The sequence below is a fragment of the Labrus mixtus genome, chromosome 8, assembly GCF_963584025.1.
Source record: "Labrus mixtus chromosome 8, fLabMix1.1, whole genome shotgun sequence".
In the NCBI taxonomy this organism is placed as follows: domain Eukaryota; kingdom Metazoa; phylum Chordata; class Actinopteri; order Labriformes; family Labridae; genus Labrus; species Labrus mixtus.
Window position 1 is genome coordinate 9,101,092 of NC_083619.1, and position 19,194 is coordinate 9,120,285.

A 19,194-nucleotide genomic window follows, 5' to 3' on the forward strand; every position below is an offset into this window, starting at 1 on the left:
ACTGTCTGAGTTTCCGAGTTGGGAAGTCGTTCTTCCAACTTTAGTGTGCTTTTAGTTTGTAATGTTGTAACAACAGCAAAAAAAAAAACAACAAGCATGCTACGATCTGTGGAATGTCAATCAAAAGTTTATGTGCCATATGTGAATTAATACAAAATATCTGAATAGCAAGAAAACATATTTTGCCCCCCATGTGATGACGAATATTACATCAAGTCAGCAAGCCCGACTCCTAATTCTTTCCAGAGTTTCTGAGTTAATGTTCCGACCTCAGCAGTGTTTATGTGCATTTTACAACTCGGAAACTCAATTTTCCGATATGTCCTGAACCACATGAATGCACCATAAAGCTGCATTATTTTGGCAAATAAATGTATGTGTCCATTATGGCAGCTCTGTCTACATGCCAATACAATTTCTTTAAACTCTCTCACTCTCTCTCTCTCTCTCTATCTATCTCTCTCTCTCTCTTTCTCTCTCTCTCTCAGTATCGTTAGAGTTTTCCAGTTTCTTCCACTCAACCTTGTAAAGTTGTTACTTAGTTATATGCCACATCACCTCAACTGACCCGTGTGTTTAACGACCCTGCACACTCACAGGTGTTTCCAGTTAGACTGATTGATTAGAGCTCGTTAAGGAGAGGCTGGTTTATTTGTAGAGGACCTTTCAACAAGATGGCAATGCATGGTTTAGAACTTTTATTAGACATAAAAGAAGCATTCATACAAGTTTTAAAAGAAGCACAGAGTAAAATAAAGATACATAGAAACAGAGAAATACAATGATGACAATAAATGGGTGAAAAGCTTTCACCCCAGAGTTAGTTTGTTCCACATATTTGGTGTTTAAAACCTGAAAGCAGCATCGTTTGATTTGACTCTCTAGTTAATGAACATAATATGTGAAAGACAACATGACAACTAAATTAGAAATAGTAACTTCTCTCTGGGTTACAAGAAGAAGTGTTTCAACTCCTTCTGTCTAACAGGAAGTTAAAATGTGTTAAGTCACGTGTGCAAGTGGTGACTTATGTGGTGATCTATGAGTGTCACAGCCTTTACACAGACTTTATGATGCTCCCATCTGTGACAGGCACAGAAAAGGTAAGATCTCTGACAATTAATTGATTGTGGATCTTTTTTAAAGACGTATATGTGTGATAGGTGTGTATTGTAACAACTTCCTGTTTAAGAAATGTATATACCTGTTCATCATTCTGTTAGTCCCATGAGGAGTTAAATTCTTGAGCAGCCACATCAGCTTTGTTTAGGACAAACACATGTCCTCTCTCAGCAGCCAATGGAAGGGTGTGCAACTAATTAGAAAACAGTAAAAACTCTCGACCACAAGAGAAGAGAAAACATGTTGGTGTGCTGTCTACAGGCAATGCTTTTTGATTCCTTTCATGCAAACAAGTCTCAATAAATCGCTTTGTGTTCTTAGGCTTTGGCTCTGCCTTGCGTCTGTGTGTCTGTGTGTGTGTCTGTGCATCTGTGTGTGGGTGTCTGTGTGTGTGTCTGTGCGTCTGTCTGTGTGTCTGTGTGTCTGTGTGTGTGTCTGTGCGTCTGTCTGTGTTTGTCTGTGTGTGTGTCTGTGCATCTGTCTGTGTTTGTCTGTGTGTGTCTGTGTGTCTGTGTGTGTGTGTGTGCGTCTGAGTGTGTGTGTCTGTGTGTCTGTATGTCTGTGCGTCTGTGCGTCTATGCGTCTGTATGTCTGTGCGTCTGTGCGTCTATGCGTCTGTATGTCTGTGCGTCTGTGCGTCTATGCGTCTGTATGTCTGTGCATCTGTGCGTCTGTGTGTCTGTATGTCTGTGCGTCTGTGTGTCTGTGTGTCTGTGCGTCTGTATGTCTATGCATCTGTGTGTCTGTGCGTCTGTATGTCTGTATGTCTGTGCGTCTGTATGTCTGTGCATCTGTGCGTCTGTATGTCTATGCATCTGTGTGTCTGTGCATCTGTATGTCTGTATGTCTGTGTGTCTGTATGTCTGTGCATCTGTGTGTCTGTGTGTCTGTATGTCTGTGCATCTGTGTGTCTGTATGTCTGTGCGTCTGTATGTCTGTAGGTCTGTGCCTCTGTATGTCTGTGCATCTGTGCATCTGTATGTCTGTGCATCTGTATGTCTGTATGTCTGTGCGTCTGTATGTCTGTGCATCTGTGCGTGTGTATGTCTGTGTGTCTGTGTGTCTGTGTGTCTGTGCATCTGTGCGTCTGTGTGTCTGTACGTCTATGCATCTGTGTGTCTGTGTGTCTGTGTGTCTGTATGTCTGTATGTCTGTGCATCTGTATGTCTGTATGTCTGTGCGTCTGTATGTCTGTAGGTCTGTGCGTCTGTATGTATGTGCATCTGTGCATCTGTGCGTCTGTGTGTCTGTACGTCTATGCATCTGTGTGTCTGTGTGTCTGTGTGTCTGTATGTCTGTATGTCTGTGCATCTGTATGTCTGTATGTCTGTGCGTCTGTATGTCTGTAGGTCTGTGCGTCTGTATGTATGTGCATCTGTGTGTCTGTATGTCTGTGCATCTGTGTGTCTGTGTTTCTGTGCGTCTGTCTGTATGTGTGTGTGTGTGTGTGTGTGTATGTATGTCTGTGTGTCTGTATGTGTGTCTGTGTGTCTGTGTGTCTGTGCGTCTGTCTGTCTGTGTGTCTGTGTGTCTGTGCGTCTGTACGTCTGTGTGTCTGTATGTCTGTATGTCTGTATGTCTGTGCATCTGTATGTCTGTGCATCTGTGTTTCTGTGTGTCTGTGTGTCTGTATGTCTGTATGTGTGTCTGTGTGTCTGTATGTCTGTGCGTCTGTGCGTCTGTACGTCTGTATGTCTGTATGTCTGTATGTCTGTATGTCTGTATGTCTGTGCATCTGTATGTCTGTGCATCTGTGTTTCTGTGTGTCTGTGTGTCTGTGTGTCTGTGCATCTGTGCGTCTGTGTGTCTGTGCATCTGTGTGTCTGTATGTCTGTGTGTCTGTGCATCTGTGTGTCTGTGCGTCTGTCTGTGTGTCTGTGCATCTGTGTGTCTGTGTGTCTGTGTGTCTGTGCGTCTGTGTGTCTGTGTGTCTGTGTGTCTGTGTGTCTGTGCATCTGTGCGTCTGTGCGTCTGTGCGTCTGTGTGTCTGTGTGTCTGTGTGTCTGTGTGTCTGTCTATGTGTCTGTGCGTCTGTGTGTCTGTGTGTCTGTGTGTATGTGTGTCTGTCTGTGTGTCTGTGTGTCTGTGTGTCTGTCTGTGTGTCTGTGTGTCTGTGTGTCTGTGTGTCTGTCTGTATGTCTGTGTGTCTGTGCGTCTGTATGTCTGTGTGTCTGTGCGTCTGTGTGTCTGCTGGTAGCTCCTCACTCTGTTGATGTGAGAGACCACAGAGTGAGAGGGCAGCAGCAGTTTGACATGTAATGATGAGAACTTGGAATCCACAAACAAAGGTTTTCTAATGCATGCTTTCATGAGCACATACAGTATCAATAAAGAGCGCATGTAATTAAAATAGAGACATGCATGTGCATATTATTTGTTATTTTTATATGAGACAGAATTTCCAGAATCAGAAGTAAGGTTTGACTTTCACACATGTGAGGCAGAAGCTCTGAGGTCTCAAACATGAAGTTCAATTTCTTGACCCAAAGCTTTCACTTTCAAATGGAAACAATACCTAATCCTCTTTACTGTTCCTCTTCTACCTCATTACAGCTTAATGGATGCTCTGTTTACTGTGCAGCATAAACACAGAATGAGACCCAACTGCTTGGGCAGAACTGTGTACCGTATGTCTGTCTGTTTGTGTACAGTATATGCACAGGCTGTGTGTGTTTGTGTGTGTGTGTGTGTGTGTGCATGTGTGTCCTAACGATCACTTTAGTTTCTTTCAGCACATTGTTTTGGTTTTACAGTCTGTAGCTTTAATGCTTTGGATCTCTATCACCGTGCTATATCAAGAAAACAAACAAAAATACATGTGAAGTAATGGAAAATGTTTGTTGCATTTGCTTCTAATATTCATTCTATATTGGTAGTCCTCTGCTTGTACTGTTTCTAGCTCTATGAATGCTGCTGTGGTTTAACTATACATTTGTATGTATTGTTATTGATAACTGTTCATAGAAACAGTCTTGAGAGTTGGCAAGAGGCATACAGCTCATTCTTTTGTTCGCTTTTTAAGCCGCTCCACATGGGAGATGTATTTTTGACCCTAAAGCTGGCAAGGTGCCGTCTCCATATGGACAAACCCAGAGCCTGAGTTGCACAAAGTTGTTGCCGATGAAAATCTTTGATCTCAGTGACGCTCTCTTCAGTTATCAATGTAAATAATTAAATCTGCCTCGCCTTGAGCAATCGCAGACGATTTAAAGATTATTTAGTGAATTTATGTCATGTTTCTCCCAGAGGACATTTCAGATTGTGGTTAACACATCTGTTGTGAGGAGTCTTTATATTTAAAGATTTCCAAGGAAAAAGGCACACTGCTTTCCATCAGCTCATGTGGTGACTTGCAGGCAAATAAGACAAAGAAAAAACAAATCAGAGGCAGTGTGTGTGTAAGTATTTCTGGATGGTGTGTATTTTGAGCGGAATGTGAACTTAAATGTGATGCTGTTTACTTCAGACTACTTTCATTCGTCTGCTGGATGGAGATGAAAACAATGTGTTGACTTCACGGCCAGAGCAACATGGAAACCATGCGAACATGTCAGTGTCTGCTCTGTCACACTGCAGAGTCATGGCAGTGACTTTGCGTTGTGTTTGTGACTTCTGACATATTTAGAAATTGAGATCACATTTCTGTTTTTCCCTTTAGGGTGATTGAGCACACTGTTGGTCTGTTTGTGCAGTTCTGGCACAGATTTCCAAACTGTGTACATGCATGTGTGTATATGTGTGCAAGTGTGTTTGTGTTTTTCCACAAAAATGTCCATTGTTATAAAGGAGCTGGTGGAGGCCTGATTTTGGTCTTTCAATAAAGTGTATTTCTCAATGTTTTCCGCTTGATTTATGAACAGTGTGCGAGTAGAAACTGACTTTACAATGAACTGAAATTATTCAAAGTTTTTCTGTTCCTGATGCTACTTCTCTAGTCTCTCATGATATACTTTCATTACTGCTTCTAAAGTGGAAATTCATTCTCTTTACCATCTGCAGATGGACGACATAGATGCCATGTTCAGTCACCTGCTCGGAGAGATTGATCATCTCTCTCAGGTTAGTTGTACACCAATGCTGTAAGCATACTTCAACATTTTAACATGAACATGACAATGCTAACCAGCTGTGGGATATTAATCATTCACTGTATATAAAGATGGATGACGCATTTCCTCCTGTTGTACAAAATACTCCTGCTTTGGGCACTGATACTTCTGGTGACATTATGTAGATTTAGGCAGAGCTGTAGTACCTTTAACTCACAGATAAGACATCAAAGATCCCTCAGGTCGGTACAGTGACTGCATAACAGAAACACTGACAACTATGGAAATTTCAATGACTCTTGTATTTGTGTTCATTATAGCATGCCTCCTCTACTCTGCTAATCCATTTTAAACAGAGCTGTCAATCATGGCATTATATCCTTTGTTAGAATCTGATGACTAAGTAAAACTTAACTTCTCAGGACAGTGAACACTATAGGCATAAATCAGATAAGAATAATGCTGATGGTAGAAACTGTTTTAGAACACAATTATTTGATCTGTATTTTGATTTTGTAGTTTGACCAATTTCCCATCTGCTAACATGGAGGAGGCCGTTTTTATGACTTTTGCTGCAGCCAGTCTGTAGTCGTCCATCTCTTTAAACAGTCTATGTATTTACCAGACTAACATTTTCTTATTAGCAATGCTAACCTGATTTACCAGATTACACATTGCATATTAGCATGTTAGACTCAAACTTTATCAGATTAACCATTGAAGTTTAGATTGTTACCATGCTGAATTGTTACCACTGTACACAGAGGTTGATGAGAATATCAAATTTTGAGATTCTGTTCAAACACCATGATAATGGGAGATAAACACTATTGACACGTTGAGGTTTGTATGAAGAGTACACAGCCCAAAAGTTGTGAGTAATCCTCATGAGAACATGGATGTCTGTTAGATATTTTAGTCAAAACACAAACTTTTGACACTTTTGATTGCTGGAGTGAAAGAGTCACAGGATCCCTTAAGTCATTGGATCACCATCTGCACTTCATTCAATCATTTAATTTAATAGTTAAGACATTTCCAGAGCTGCTACTTAAATGTTGATTATAGTCAAGAAAACCTCAAGTCAACTCACATTTTGTCAGTTTAATTTTAAACACACAGATCAATAGAGCAGTTTACAGTTACAAATATCTGATTTGGGTTAATACAAAATGTGATGTTATTTTAAGTGTTCTGATAGGATATCGCTATTTATCTTTCTCTCTGAGCAAGCCTCATGAGCATTTAACCTCGTTTATCAGAATACATTGACCAATATTTGCCATGTATTAGTGGGTTCATCTGGAATTGTGGGTGGAGTGCAATCTCCAACATCTTTGGTTGCATTCTTTCCCAAAACACGAACAGATGAGCCGGGAATCTTACACTCTGTCTGAATGTTCCCGTCAGAGCGTTTGAAGTAGGAACAGGTTACACAGGGTGAGCCAGACAAATCTGTTGACGTATATCTCAGTGATCTCAATGTTATTTGATTACAAACGGCAGTCTTTGTTTTTAAACCCGGCATCAGACAGAAAAATACAAGGCGACGCTGAGATGTGATGTCATTGAATCTGGATTTGACCTTGGGCGAGTGCTGCAGATTTCCTTAAGCTCACATAAGCAGCTCATCATATAACTGCAGCTCGCCAAGAAAAACATTACACATTTCCAACTGATGCAACTTCTGCTTGAGGCGAAATATTCTTTATCGTCCATTTCAAATCCCCACATTTAAGCTAAATGAGAGCAGCCCTGAGAGTGGGATCAATCTGAAACATTACATCAGACATAGCAGATAGAATAAGCTCTATATGTCACTTTGGCATGCGTCCTTTTGGAGCCCCATCACAGTGACAAACACCCCTCCACAGACTGGCAAGAGAAGCATTTTGATTAAAGCAAGAGACTGAGAAACGAAAGGATTAAAATTAATTCCACGCATTGCTCTGATTGGGTCAATTCCCTCCTAAACTGCCTTGGAGCCAGAAGACAAAAACTGATTCCTTTTTTCATCCCTGACTTATAGAGAGCTCGGAGGTGTTACTTAAGCAGCAGCAGCAGCTTCAGCATGACGATATGTGTTTTCAGCACAGTCGTCATGGTTGAGCTGCACGCTTGCAGGCATCATTTTGTGTACCAGCTGGCTTCCTGCCCAGCATGTTTTTTAGAATATGACTGGCTCTGCAGAGACATTTGTTAATGATTTATATGTTGCTGTTTGGAAATCAGCCCTTTTCTTTATGATATTCAGATTCCTCAGGCAGAGGCTGTAACATCACAGGTCTAAGAATTTAGTGTTTCTTTATGAACTGACATTTGATTTATTGTCAATGCATACAGTAAACAGAGTGCAATGTGTTCACTATTACTGTTACTTGTAAACACAGAATAATGATGTCATAAATAACAGGCTCTTGTTATATAATTCAGCAAAAGTTCAAAGAAACATATGCGCTGCTTTTTACGCTGCTCTTTGAAAGTAAGTGTTATCTGCTTCTGTCAAGGAAAACGACTTCTGTGCATAATGCCAGTAAACATCAGATGGAACTTGATATCATTTTTTAAATATATATTCCAGATGCTGTGTTTATGTTTGCAAGGCAGCAGTGTGAGATGTTGTTAATTTCCGCTTACATTTGTGGCAGAGTTTATCGGAGACAACAGAAGTGGTCCCTGCCTCACAGAGAAGGAGCACCTTCTCCATTGGCTTCACAGACCTCAATGGTGAGTGCTTATGGAAACATTGTGCTCTCATCTGAAGCAAGAACGGTACATAAAACTTTAACCAATCAAGAGTCACACCGCCCTGACAGTGAGCCTCGAGGAGGTATGAGGCAATCTTTCAAGAGATAAGGCTTCTGTTCGGCATCAGGGAGTAATTATTTTTTCTTTTGCCAAGAAGGTCGAGCCAACCTCTGAAAAACCAGGCGGGAATAAGTGGAGATATATATCAGTTTGGGAAACGAGAGATAGGTATTTGTGGGATAAAGGTTACAAGTTCAAGAAGTTCAAGATTTCATGCATCAGAATTATGATTCAATCAGATCAATAAATTCTATACAGAAAATAATTGAGTTTGGCCTTTAAAGAGGACATATTATACACCTTTTCCACCTTTTCAAACAGTCCCCTGTGGTCTATGCTGTGCTTTGGTCAAAATATAACATGAATCAAGCACCAGAGGAGGTTTGTGACCCTGTATAAACCAGCTCTCTGAGAACGCTCCGTTTTGGTGTGTGTGTCTCTTTAAATACAATGATTGATTTGGCTGAAATCCATTTGTCAGGAATGAACCAGTGACATTTATAGGATAACTTCTCTAACCTTCAGGCCACAATTTGTCTCTTAACAGAGTCTCTTAATGAGCTGGAGGACCAGGACCTGGATGCTCTGGTAGCTGACCTCAGATCAGAATCAACCGCCTCACAGGTTCCCACAGATCAACAGACCAGTGGCCAAACAGACAGTCAAACTGCAGAGTCATCCGTGACTCAGCAATCTGAGTCCGCCCTTCCTCCACTATCAAACTCTGCTGGATCCTCCAGAGGACTACAGATGGTAACCATAAAAATCCAACTGTAAAAACATATAATATATATATATAAAAACTTCCTCATTTTGTTTTTGTTTCCAGAGTGAACCACAGACAAAGGAGGACAAAATTAAATTGGCTCTTGAGAAACTAAAAGACTCAAAAGTAAGGAAGGTAAACCCAGTATTGTTTCATGTCTTTCTTCACCATTCAGATGCACAGTTATAGTAAATACTTTATTTCCAAGATGATAGTCAAGGTGCTGATGAGTGACGGCAGCTCCAAGACACTAATGGTGGACGAAAGACAGACCGTCCGGGAGGTTTTGGACAAGCTGTTTGAGAAGACATACTGTGACTGCAGCATTGACTGGAGCCTGTGTGAGACCAATCCTGGGCTGCAGATTGGTGAGATAAACATGCACACATATACTGTACATGTACTCCTGAACAGAGGCAGGAGACACTGCCGCATACATGTTCCTAGACTGAAGACATAGAGTCTACATACTTTGAAAGTGTCTTATCATTTCAGAACGAGGCTTTGAGGACCATGAATTTTTATTTGAGCCGCTGTCTGCATGGCCTCATGAAAGTGAAAACAAAATCTATTTTGTGTCAAGGCCTCAGAAGTATGTAATGTTCAAGGACCCTCAGGTGAGTATGAGTGAGTCGTTCTCTTCCCGCAAAAGATTAAACACATTAATGCTTAGTCACTAAACTAAACCATGCTTCTATCCCCCTGAAGTTATTTTACATTAGGAAAAGGAGGGCAAGTTCGAGTGGGATTAATGAACAAGCCAAACAGGTCTTACTAAAGGTTGGTAACGGCAATGTGAACACAAACAAACAAAGATCATGTTTGCGTCATTTACCAAAGTTAAAAACAATGTTTAAATACCTATCTCTTTAATATCGCCGGGGCTATGCCCCACTTTCTATTGTAGGCAAACACGACCTTATAACATGTAGGCTAGGGGGGGAAACACAACTTTGAGAAATGAGGTCTTGTCGAGCGATAGCTTTGCTAAGTTGCCCGTCTTGAGAAGGCTACGGGACTTCAGTCTGCCAGGATTTTGAACTTGTCAGGCCCGGGGCAGAGGGCTCTCCGTGGGTGAAGTGTCAGTGTTTGATGACAGGGAGTAATGTTAAACTGTAGCCAAGAGATGAGTAGCGAGTTCAACCCGGACACCGGGGATGGCGAAAGCACGAAGTGTCAGGCTGGTAAAGCGGGTACAGAGGGATAAGTTGCAGCTGGAGCTCATAGCCCCAGAGCTAGCACTAGCTCCAGGCATCCCGGGGCAACAGCCACGGACCCACACTCTCGTCCCCGATGTCAAAATCCCGGTCGGACTCGCTTTATCTCTGCGTTTCAGTAACAGTGAAGTTATCCTGTGTCTTCAACGATACAACATCACTATCTAAACATAACTTTCTGTTCCTAGCTGTTCCTAGCCGTTTAAGGCTGAACTTGCAGCGTTTCTGTGTTTGCTGTTGTTTGCTGTTGTTTTCTGGTTGTGTGTGTTTTGACTTAAGTTTTGTTTCTGTAATGCAGCGCTTTTGATGCTTATGCAGTTGTTTTGTCTATTTGCAGTGCGTTTGTTTCGTTTGCAGCGCGTTTGTTTCGTTTGCAGCGCGTTTGTGTCTTTGCAGCGCGTTTCATTCTTTGCATTTGTTGTGGTAGTTTGCATTTGCTTTTGGATGTGCAGCGTTTCTATATATGCTGCGCGTTTTTCTAAATGTATGTCGTTTCATCAGTTGCTGAGCGTTTGACCCCTACCGGTCACCGTAGATAACAGACGTTATTTACTGCTGTTAGTCCGTTCAGAGACAACAAAAAAAAACACTAAAGCATAACTGTAATGAACACTGGGTTAAAAGGAATGCTGCTCTCTTATTGGCTGCAGGAAGTGAAAAAGTCATATCTGCGAGTTACGATGTACCTTCTGTCTCCATAGTTAAAAAATGACACCACTTCAGTTAGAGTACATCTAGTATTAACATAGCGTTTAGTGTGAACCAAAACTTTAGACAAAACTTACAGACCACAGGCCCTTAAATAATATGCTCTTCACTCACAAAAGAGAAAAAACTTCTGTTTAAAATCCTTTGCACCCATCTTAGCTCATACAAATCTATTTTGTTTCTCCTTTACATTTAATCATGGGGTCTGTTTTTTAGAACACATTACAAAAACTCAATTTGTTGTTATGCAGACGACACCCAGAAAAATATTATGTCATGATTTTATATTGATGCTGATCTTCGTTGTTTGGCCCTGCAGGAGCAATTTGGAGGTCCTACTGTGATTGTTCCTGATCTTGAGGGCACTCTGTTCCTCAAGGAAGATGGAAAAAAAGTGTGGAAACCTCGCTACTTTGTTCTAAGGGCATCGGGCCTCTACTATGTACCCAGAGGGAAGACAAAGGTTTGTCAACACAAAGAAGCTTTTTAAACTATTTATCATATGCAAACCTTAAGAAAATTGAAGATGGTTATTGATAGGGAAAATGTTAATACAGAGTGTTTTTCAAAGGTGATTTTTTGGGGGATCTACTGTATCAAGATAATCAATATCCTGCATCATATTCTCAGTAGGCTAATCTTTGCTAGCAGTAACTGTGGTGTCTAAAATTATTATAATGTGGATGTTAATGCTCAGAGAAACAGTTTGAATCATTAACACATGGAGGTTTATTGTACGCAGGGAAGAAAAAGGGTTTATAATTTGGTATCTTCTTGGATAATTGATGCTATGTCTTTTAGTCTTAGCTTACATTAGTCTTAACCTGACAAGGGTGTAGGATAAAAAATAATCAGTTGTACATAAAAAAATCGCAAAGAGAGAAGATAATACCACTCTTCTGCCTTCACACCAAAGATATACTGCTATGGCTAGACTAAGAAGAGGGAGAAACCGCTGGTTTAGCTTCATCAAAGGTAATGATAAATCCACCTACTTTCACCTCAGGACGTATTTGTTGTTATTGATTCATTCTTCATCCCCTTTAAGTTTCAGAATGAAATGTTGAGATCACACCAAGATATGGTCCAATGCGAAGCTAACTAACAGAGAATACTCTCAGAAATAGCCCGTTATTCAACTATTCTTAAGGAAAACACTTTCAAATGAAGCATGTTTAAATTAGCTTAACAGCGTTTACAGTCTTTATGCTAAACTAACCATCTGCTGATTTTAGCATCAGGCAAAGCAGACAGACTTAAGAGTGGTATTAATCTTAAAAAACTTTATTTATTATTTATTTATTATTATTTATTGAATCATCATCAAATAATCACAAAGTGGCCATTCTCATTCAATGCTCCTTTAATGGCTGAATGCTTAAATATTTCAAAGGCAAGATAACAAGGCAGAAAAAAACGATAAAACGATTTACAGTGTGAATAGAAAAGGAAACATGTTGTTGGGAGACAGAGGAGAAAAATACATCCTGAAAAAAAGCTAATAGATAGAGGGGAAAACTGTGAGGCAGATGTGTTAATGGCCGACATGAGAGAGCTGCAGGAATCATCTGCGGTCAATGACATATGGAGGGAGCTCTGGAAAAGATAGTTCATTAGGAGGGAGGAAGAGAAACTGCCAAAATCAGACAAGGAGCAAGCATAACCAATATTCTACAGGAGTGTGAAATGAACCCACATGTACGTACTGTAGGCTTCATGCAAGTCAGAACCAGTTAAGCAGAATCGGAGGAAAGATAAGAGATGAAAAAGAGCAAAGGTGCAAGACAATGTCTGGAACAAAACTAAATAGGGCAAAGAGATTGTTTTTCGCCTTTGCTTGCATGCAGACACTTCTGGTGTCCAGTAAACGGTGCGTGTCTTTGTCGTGGTTAAATGTGTGACCATGATGTGCTTCTGCTCAATATCAAATGTTAAAGAAAGGAATGTGGAAATGCTCTAGGGAGAAAGACAAACTCTTTTCACTGAAAATCAACTTGAATTTCTTCTAGTTAAACAAAAAAAAAAAAAAAGATTACATTTTTCTTGGAAGTGTCTTCATTTTAATGTCTAGCATACAGTCAAAGTGAGAAAGTTTGTTTTATCTTAACAACATGTGAAAACAACTACCAAAGTGTCAAGACTAAATATTCAACAGCCATGTTTTGATTGATTAAAAGTATGCTACTTTCTCAAATATCACTGTTCAAATGTTCTGGATTACCAATCCTGTAAATCATATTAACTTGCACACAGATTTTCCTTTGAGGTCAGTATGTTTGTTATTTACTCGTCCCATAAAGCATTCAAGAGCTCTGGTGTGCAGGCCTCATTTACAAGATTATCTGAGACATATTGTTGTTTTTTTCTCTCACAGTCTTCCAGTGATCTTGTCTGCTTCATCCATTTTGAGAAAGTCAACATCTACACCACGATCAACTACAAACAGAAGTTTAGAGCTCCCACCAACTTCTGCTTCATGCTGAAAGTAAACTCAACACATTTTTCATGACCTAAACGCATTTCAGAGAACATTTATGTAATGCTGGACAGTACGCCCCAAATAATATTATTTGTAGTTTCTTTATTTTGAGATACAAATTCCCGGTACATTTAACAAAATGAGCCCATGTGTGATGGAAAACTAATGAGCAGAGGTTTGACAAGAGAGGAGAAACAAATGAACATGTGGCTCATAGTTCAAGATGGGACAAGTGGGACTGTGATTTATTCCTTCTAAGAAATAAAACCAACACATCATTTTTTTTTTGTAAAAAAAAAAAAATTCAAAAACTTTTTTGTACGGTGGCTGGTAGGTGCAAAGGCTTGGCAACAGCAGAACAGAAACAACGTACATTTAGAGAAACGCCCCTGCTGAGAGTATTGTGCCAATTGACTGTATAAACTATGCAATGACACCAAACACCAAATTAGCCCAAGTATGTTTTCTCCATGACATGTTTGAAAAAAAAAAGAAAAAAGGTTTTAATGTAGTTGAGGCTGAAAAAAGGAAATATAATATGAATACACAAGAGTGACAGACTTTTATTAGCCTGATAATATCACCAACGTGTATTTGTTGAGCTGTAGTAATAACTACTCTTTAAAATGTTATTTTCAGTTATCAGATATCACAATAAAAAAAGAAACCCTGTAAGCACACATTGAATTAAACTGAATCTACTGTATACTTGATATATACTTTCTGTACATCAAAATAAAAATGTGTCCCATCAAACACAGACAGAGATCAAGGTTGAAGAGATCTTCACATTCACAACACTACTCCACCAAAACAGATCAACATGAAGTAGTCGGGAGGAGAATACAGAGTGATTAGTGGACAACAACAGTTCCAATGAAAAGCAGAGTTCAGTCCCAGCGTCCCTCATAGTGCTGAGAGCGCATGTATCTGCTGCCCTCTGCTGGCTCTTGTGTTCACTACAAATAAACAAACGGAGCAGAGAAACAGCATTTTGCACTAAAAAGTATCAATCCACCAATTTTTTTTGTTACATTTTTTGGGGGCTTTTTGGGCCTTTATTGTAGAGATAGGACAGTGGATAGCAATGGACATCAGGGAGAGAGAGAGAGGAATGACATGCAGCAAAGGAGCACCAGCGGCGCCCCACAATCCACCAATTTTACACATCAAGTTTGGTTTACTCATTACTGGGAATACACACTCAGCTTTCCAAACAGATGAATCATGTCATGCTCCGAGAAAGCTTTGAAAATTTTAACAAAATAACCTCACTGATGTCATGATGATGTCATCAGCGTTTTCTTAGTTTGACTTTTACAGTCAACTTGTTTGGAAGGAAGGTCCCTGATTTACAAACTTAAACTGAAGTGGTGGTGTTTTAAGGATGTGGGGGGTGAAATCTAAAAATGAATAATGCTGAGTTGCACGATGGGAAGTGTAGGATGCAGCACTACAGGAGCCTGAGACATATTGGGTATTCAAACTTAAATATATCTCTGCCCATTTATGAACATTGCTTTTGTAATAAGTCTCTGCCAAGTCTTAAACTTACTGGAAGTGTAAAACTAAACAATAGGATAGCCCCCTAACATGGATATTATTGTTTTTTACTTTCTTCCCAGCATCCCTTCATCCAGAAAGAGTCGGACTACATTAAGTTCCTGTGCTGTGAGGACCAACACACACTGCTGCTGTGGGTCAACTCCATCAGAATAGCCAAGGTCAGATTCAATCCTGTAACACAAAAGCTAAGTTACATGTTAAAGCCATTTTGCATCAACTTCTGGATGTGTGTCCTCTGTGTGTTCAGTATGGGAACGTCCTGTATGGAAACTACCAGGCTGCTATGAAGAGAGCTGCCCCCACTTTGCAAACTCTCCACTCTGCTGCACAAACAGGTGAGTGTACACATTAGGACTTTGATTTAATACGCTGGTTCTAAGAAGCTGGAAGTATCATTTAGCAAAGTCAGTGTTAACAATTTGAAGTCGTCACTATCTTAAGAGGCAGTAAACATGATTATGTTCAAGTAGCTGCATGTTGAATTTGTACACTTCCCAAGACATAACTAAACCTTCGAGGAACAATGTTTACTATCCATTTTATTCTTGTTTTTTTATTTATTTAAATAAATTACATCATTAAAAGAAGACACACAAGATAAATACTTGCTTTAATACGTTCTAGCTAAGGGCAGATTTCTGCTGCTTTCTAAAGACAACAGAAAAACATAAAGCAGGAATTTTCAGGAGGAAATCATATTTAGAAAAAGTAACTTTCTGTCTAAACAAATACCTGATTCCTCAAAATGTGTCTCTACAGAAAAATCGAAGACTGAAGACTATCCTCATGAGTCACCACCTGACTTCATCCCCCCTCCTCCTCATGGACACATGCAAGTCTGAACCAGGCTTAACTTCAGATGGCCTGGATTAAGTCCTTTTAGTTTCCCTTTGCTGTAAAACATTTGAAATAAAAACAGATCTAACTGATGCCAATGATCTTATCAGTAATAACTCACACGTGTACAGAAATAGGTGTTTGTGATGGACCTTGTACATGAAGGGAGTTTTAGCACCGTCCAGTGGTAGTGTAAGGGATTGCAGGTTCAATAGATCCAGATAAATTATATTTATAAGTATTTTCAGCTGACTAAGTTTAAACACATGACCTGTTCCACTAGCTTAAGAACACAAGAAGCACACAGTTCTGTTCATTGTTTCAATGAGCTGTTTATTACAAAAAGACTGTACATAAATTTCAATGAAGACATCCTATGTACAAACTGAGAGGAGAAGACAAACACTGGATTCTGTTCCCATGAACATTTAAGTTACTGTTTTTTTTTTCCATCATTAAGAAAAAACACATCGAAGAAAGGCGTCTTGACCTGTGATGCCCTGAAATGTTCGACGTTACGTGGTAAACGTTACAAAGTTCTGCACGTCAGTGGTTGTCTCATGATTTCTCTATGAAAAGAAAAGTATAAATAAAGCCTTTACATACAAACTGCTCACCAGCCTTTTCTCCACAGTCTCTGTCACGCACACACAAAAAAAAACATGTCCAATGCAAAGCTAGAAATACATTAGGTAGAAAAAAGTTGTTTTCTCACAAAAATGACCTCAAGATGGAAAAGATACAATCAAGAATGGGATGTAGTGGCAGATCATTCACTGTAATGACGTTTAGATACTTTCATGCACAGAAGCTGAAAGAATACTGTTCATCTGTGTCTCCTGGAACAATCCCTCTTAAGTCTGTATACATATTATATTCAAATGTCCCCTTCAATGTCCGACATGTCCCAAGTACATAGGATTATGTTTGAGTAGCTTGTTACAAAACATTAGCTTTGATGATATCTAACGGCGGGTTTCGACCTGCAACAACAATCACTTTTTAAGAGCAGACATCAAAACCGATATCTTTATACGAGCACTTTTTGAAGAACTTAAGGTTGCAATTCATTCCTTCACTGCAGTTAGTCATTCATGTGGAGCGAGACGTGTATCTGTAAGTAGCTGATTCTAGCTTTAGTACATTACTGATCGCTTCCCTTCAGTCTACATTCACTTAAAAAATGCAGAGGCGATTAAAGACGATTACAATCGGATGTTTGTTCTCTCTCTGGAACAAAGTATTACAACTTGAATCCCTTGTTACCTTTTGACAGTTTCTAGAGAATTCATAATTTGAGGTTGTTTGTGTTGGTGATAATGGTTGTTGAGCACCAATGTAAAGCACCACACCAGCAACCACTGAAGGAGCAGACGACGACAGGATAGAAGTTAGTTGATATTTCAGGAAAGCGATTGTTGTTTAAAAATCAGAGCAGTGACGGCAATCATAAAGTCATCACAGTTGCTGAAACCAATCAGTGCACAATGAAAAACAACATATTTTTAAAAAAGAAACCTGGGTTAGTCCTTCCTCTGCTTCACAGTTCGAAGCAGCAAACCCTCCAGAGCTCTGCTACAGTGGCTGGACAGCATCACCAAACTCAGTGACAATGATCAAGATGATAAAACTCAGACTGAACATAGAAAAAACTCATGTTTACATGCAGCCACTTGGAGTTAAGATGGCACCGTGAGTGATGAATCGAATTAAAATTCAAGTAAAAAAAAAAAAGACAATTGAAAAGGAAAACACCAAATCTTGGCATCCCCTCCACTGACGCTGATGGAGAGTCACAGGTGAAACACACTCGACTGACAAATGTAACTGTACTGGCAGCTTCTCACGTGACAGTTTATATACAAGTCAGAGAACAGAAAGAAGAAGCTGTTGACTTTTTTTTTCTTGTGATGTGTCTGTACACTCGGTTCACCCTTTTTAACAGCATCTCCACCGACACAGAGCATAGTAAATACACAACTCCAAGTTGTTTGTTCCCCTTTTTTAAACGTTGTGTGGTTCGGACATCGACGTCATCCAACATTCAGCCGTGTCCTAATGCACTTGTTGATGTCTGTTTGTTCTATAGACTGAATATAAGAAGTGGACCGTTTTCAACCTAAGGAATAGAGAATATTTAGATGAGAGGGAGGAAACATCGTTTACATCTCGATCCTGGTTAAAGCTCCTGTGAGAACTTTAGGTTTGCCTGGAGTTCATATCTTTGATGATTTTGTCCTGTAATTGGATGGATAGTGTTTTTCTGACACAAAATCTCACCCTGCTTACAGTCTAATGTATCACTAATGGTGAGTCATTGTGAGTATTTGCTGAAGAAGACGTAATAAGGTGATTTCTTTAGCAACCTGTAAATGGTGTCGTATGACCACTACCCTGTGAGAGCTGTTAGCGGCACTCAAAGGTTCAATATTGAAATAGTAAGTCTTGTCACTAATAATCTTGCCTGCCTTTTAAGGTCACAGAGATACATTAGCATTAATTCCAGTCTGTTTCATAACCAGCTCTCCTCACAGGAGCTTTAACAGGTTAGTGGCGTAGTGATCACAGGTAGCCACGCCCTAAAATGTCTATTTTACTTCAAGTGGGACAATATTTTACAAAATTAACATCATTTTGCAATCTTGTCTAGTTTCACATTGGACTTCTTTTTGCAAACAGTGCAGTCCCTCCCCCTCTCCCCCTCCCCCAAATCGCTGGCCATGAGGAAAAAAAGATTGCGTCACTTTTTCAACAAGAGGCTACGTCCACTTCTTATAACTGTCCACGGTTGTCCTTTTCGGTTTGTGTGATAAGGTAATATGGATGTTTTTTGAAAAAGGAGGAGTGGGCTGGTCTGCAGGTCTACAGTGCAAATAGAAGGAGTAGGAGCACTAGATCCTCATACAGTAGGAAATACACTGCATCGTCAGGTCACTAGATCTACTGCATTGGAAATACTGCAGACCATGTTAGGAGCAGATCCACAAATTGAGTCTAAATCTAGATTAATCATGACCTCTGACATTATTTGTTTATTTCTCTTGAGGTAAAACGTGACCTCAAATTGTTACCTGCCAACACAGATGTGACTGTGATAGCAAATAGACAGATGTCTCCTCCCTTTGCTCCACAGTGTACACTAACAGACCCAACCCCCCCCCCCCCGTGTTTTAGGCCCCTCCTTCTTTGTACGACAGTTTTTTTTTTAAAATCATTTTTGAGCACAACAAAATCCGTGCAAGCCCAAGCCCCCCAAAAGATAAACAGTTTATGAGTTCAGCATGGCACTTCATTCAGAATGGGGGCTGTATGAACTGCACACGCCTGTCTGTACATCGTCACTCTGTTTCAAACTGCAGTGCTGCTCTGGCTGTTTTGTTTGTTTTTTTGTTTTAGTCAGCATAGTGCATGATGGACTCGACGTAGTTTCCTGGGAAGAGTCCAGTAACCCCGTTACTGACGCCTTCGTACCAGCCGTCGTCATTTTTCTTGATGATGTAGATGATGGCTCCTTCCATGAAGGACAGCTCGTCTTCCTTGTCCTTGGAGTAGTCGTAGATTGCTACGACTTGAACAAATAACATCACATAAAGGTTATTCTCAGAAAAAATACAAACACAGCTGAGCTTAATGGGTAAAGAG

At 39.9% G+C, this 19,194-nt stretch overlaps 2 protein-coding genes across 6 annotated transcripts in view; one reads left to right on the forward strand and one right to left on the reverse strand.

The window, feature by feature from the left end:
- Positions 1 to 661: 661 nt before the first annotated feature.
- On the forward strand, positions 662 to 16,166 carry LOC132978342 (amyloid beta A4 precursor protein-binding family B member 1-interacting protein-like). Of its 2 annotated transcripts, none has more exons than XM_061043471.1 (13): positions 662 to 1,103; positions 5,122 to 5,181; positions 7,820 to 7,898; positions 8,527 to 8,732; positions 8,809 to 8,871; positions 8,954 to 9,113; positions 9,241 to 9,362; positions 9,454 to 9,525; positions 10,990 to 11,133; positions 13,045 to 13,155; positions 14,775 to 14,873; positions 14,963 to 15,050; positions 15,475 to 16,166. In XM_061043471.1, the coding sequence occupies exons 1-13, from the start codon at positions 1,071 to 1,073 to the stop codon at positions 15,555 to 15,557; spliced, it is 1,320 nt and encodes a 439-aa protein (XP_060899454.1). In that variant the 5' UTR covers positions 662 to 1,070; the 3' UTR covers positions 15,558 to 16,166. The 2 variants fall into 2 exon arrangements, with proteins under 2 accessions (XP_060899454.1, XP_060899456.1); XM_061043473.1 differs by having other exon boundaries at positions 663 to 1,103; positions 14,963 to 15,069; positions 15,488 to 15,537.
- Positions 15,860 to 19,194, reverse strand: part of LOC132978338 (abl interactor 1-like) — a 30,817-nt gene continuing 27,482 nt past the window's right edge. For all 4 annotated transcript variants that reach the window (XM_061043462.1, XM_061043461.1, XM_061043460.1 and 1 more), the window contains one exon: positions 15,860 to 19,120. In XM_061043462.1, the coding sequence (XP_060899445.1) occupies positions 18,945 to 19,120 (176 nt within the window). In that variant the 3' untranslated portion in view covers positions 15,860 to 18,944. The remainder of the gene's footprint in view (positions 19,121 to 19,194) is intronic.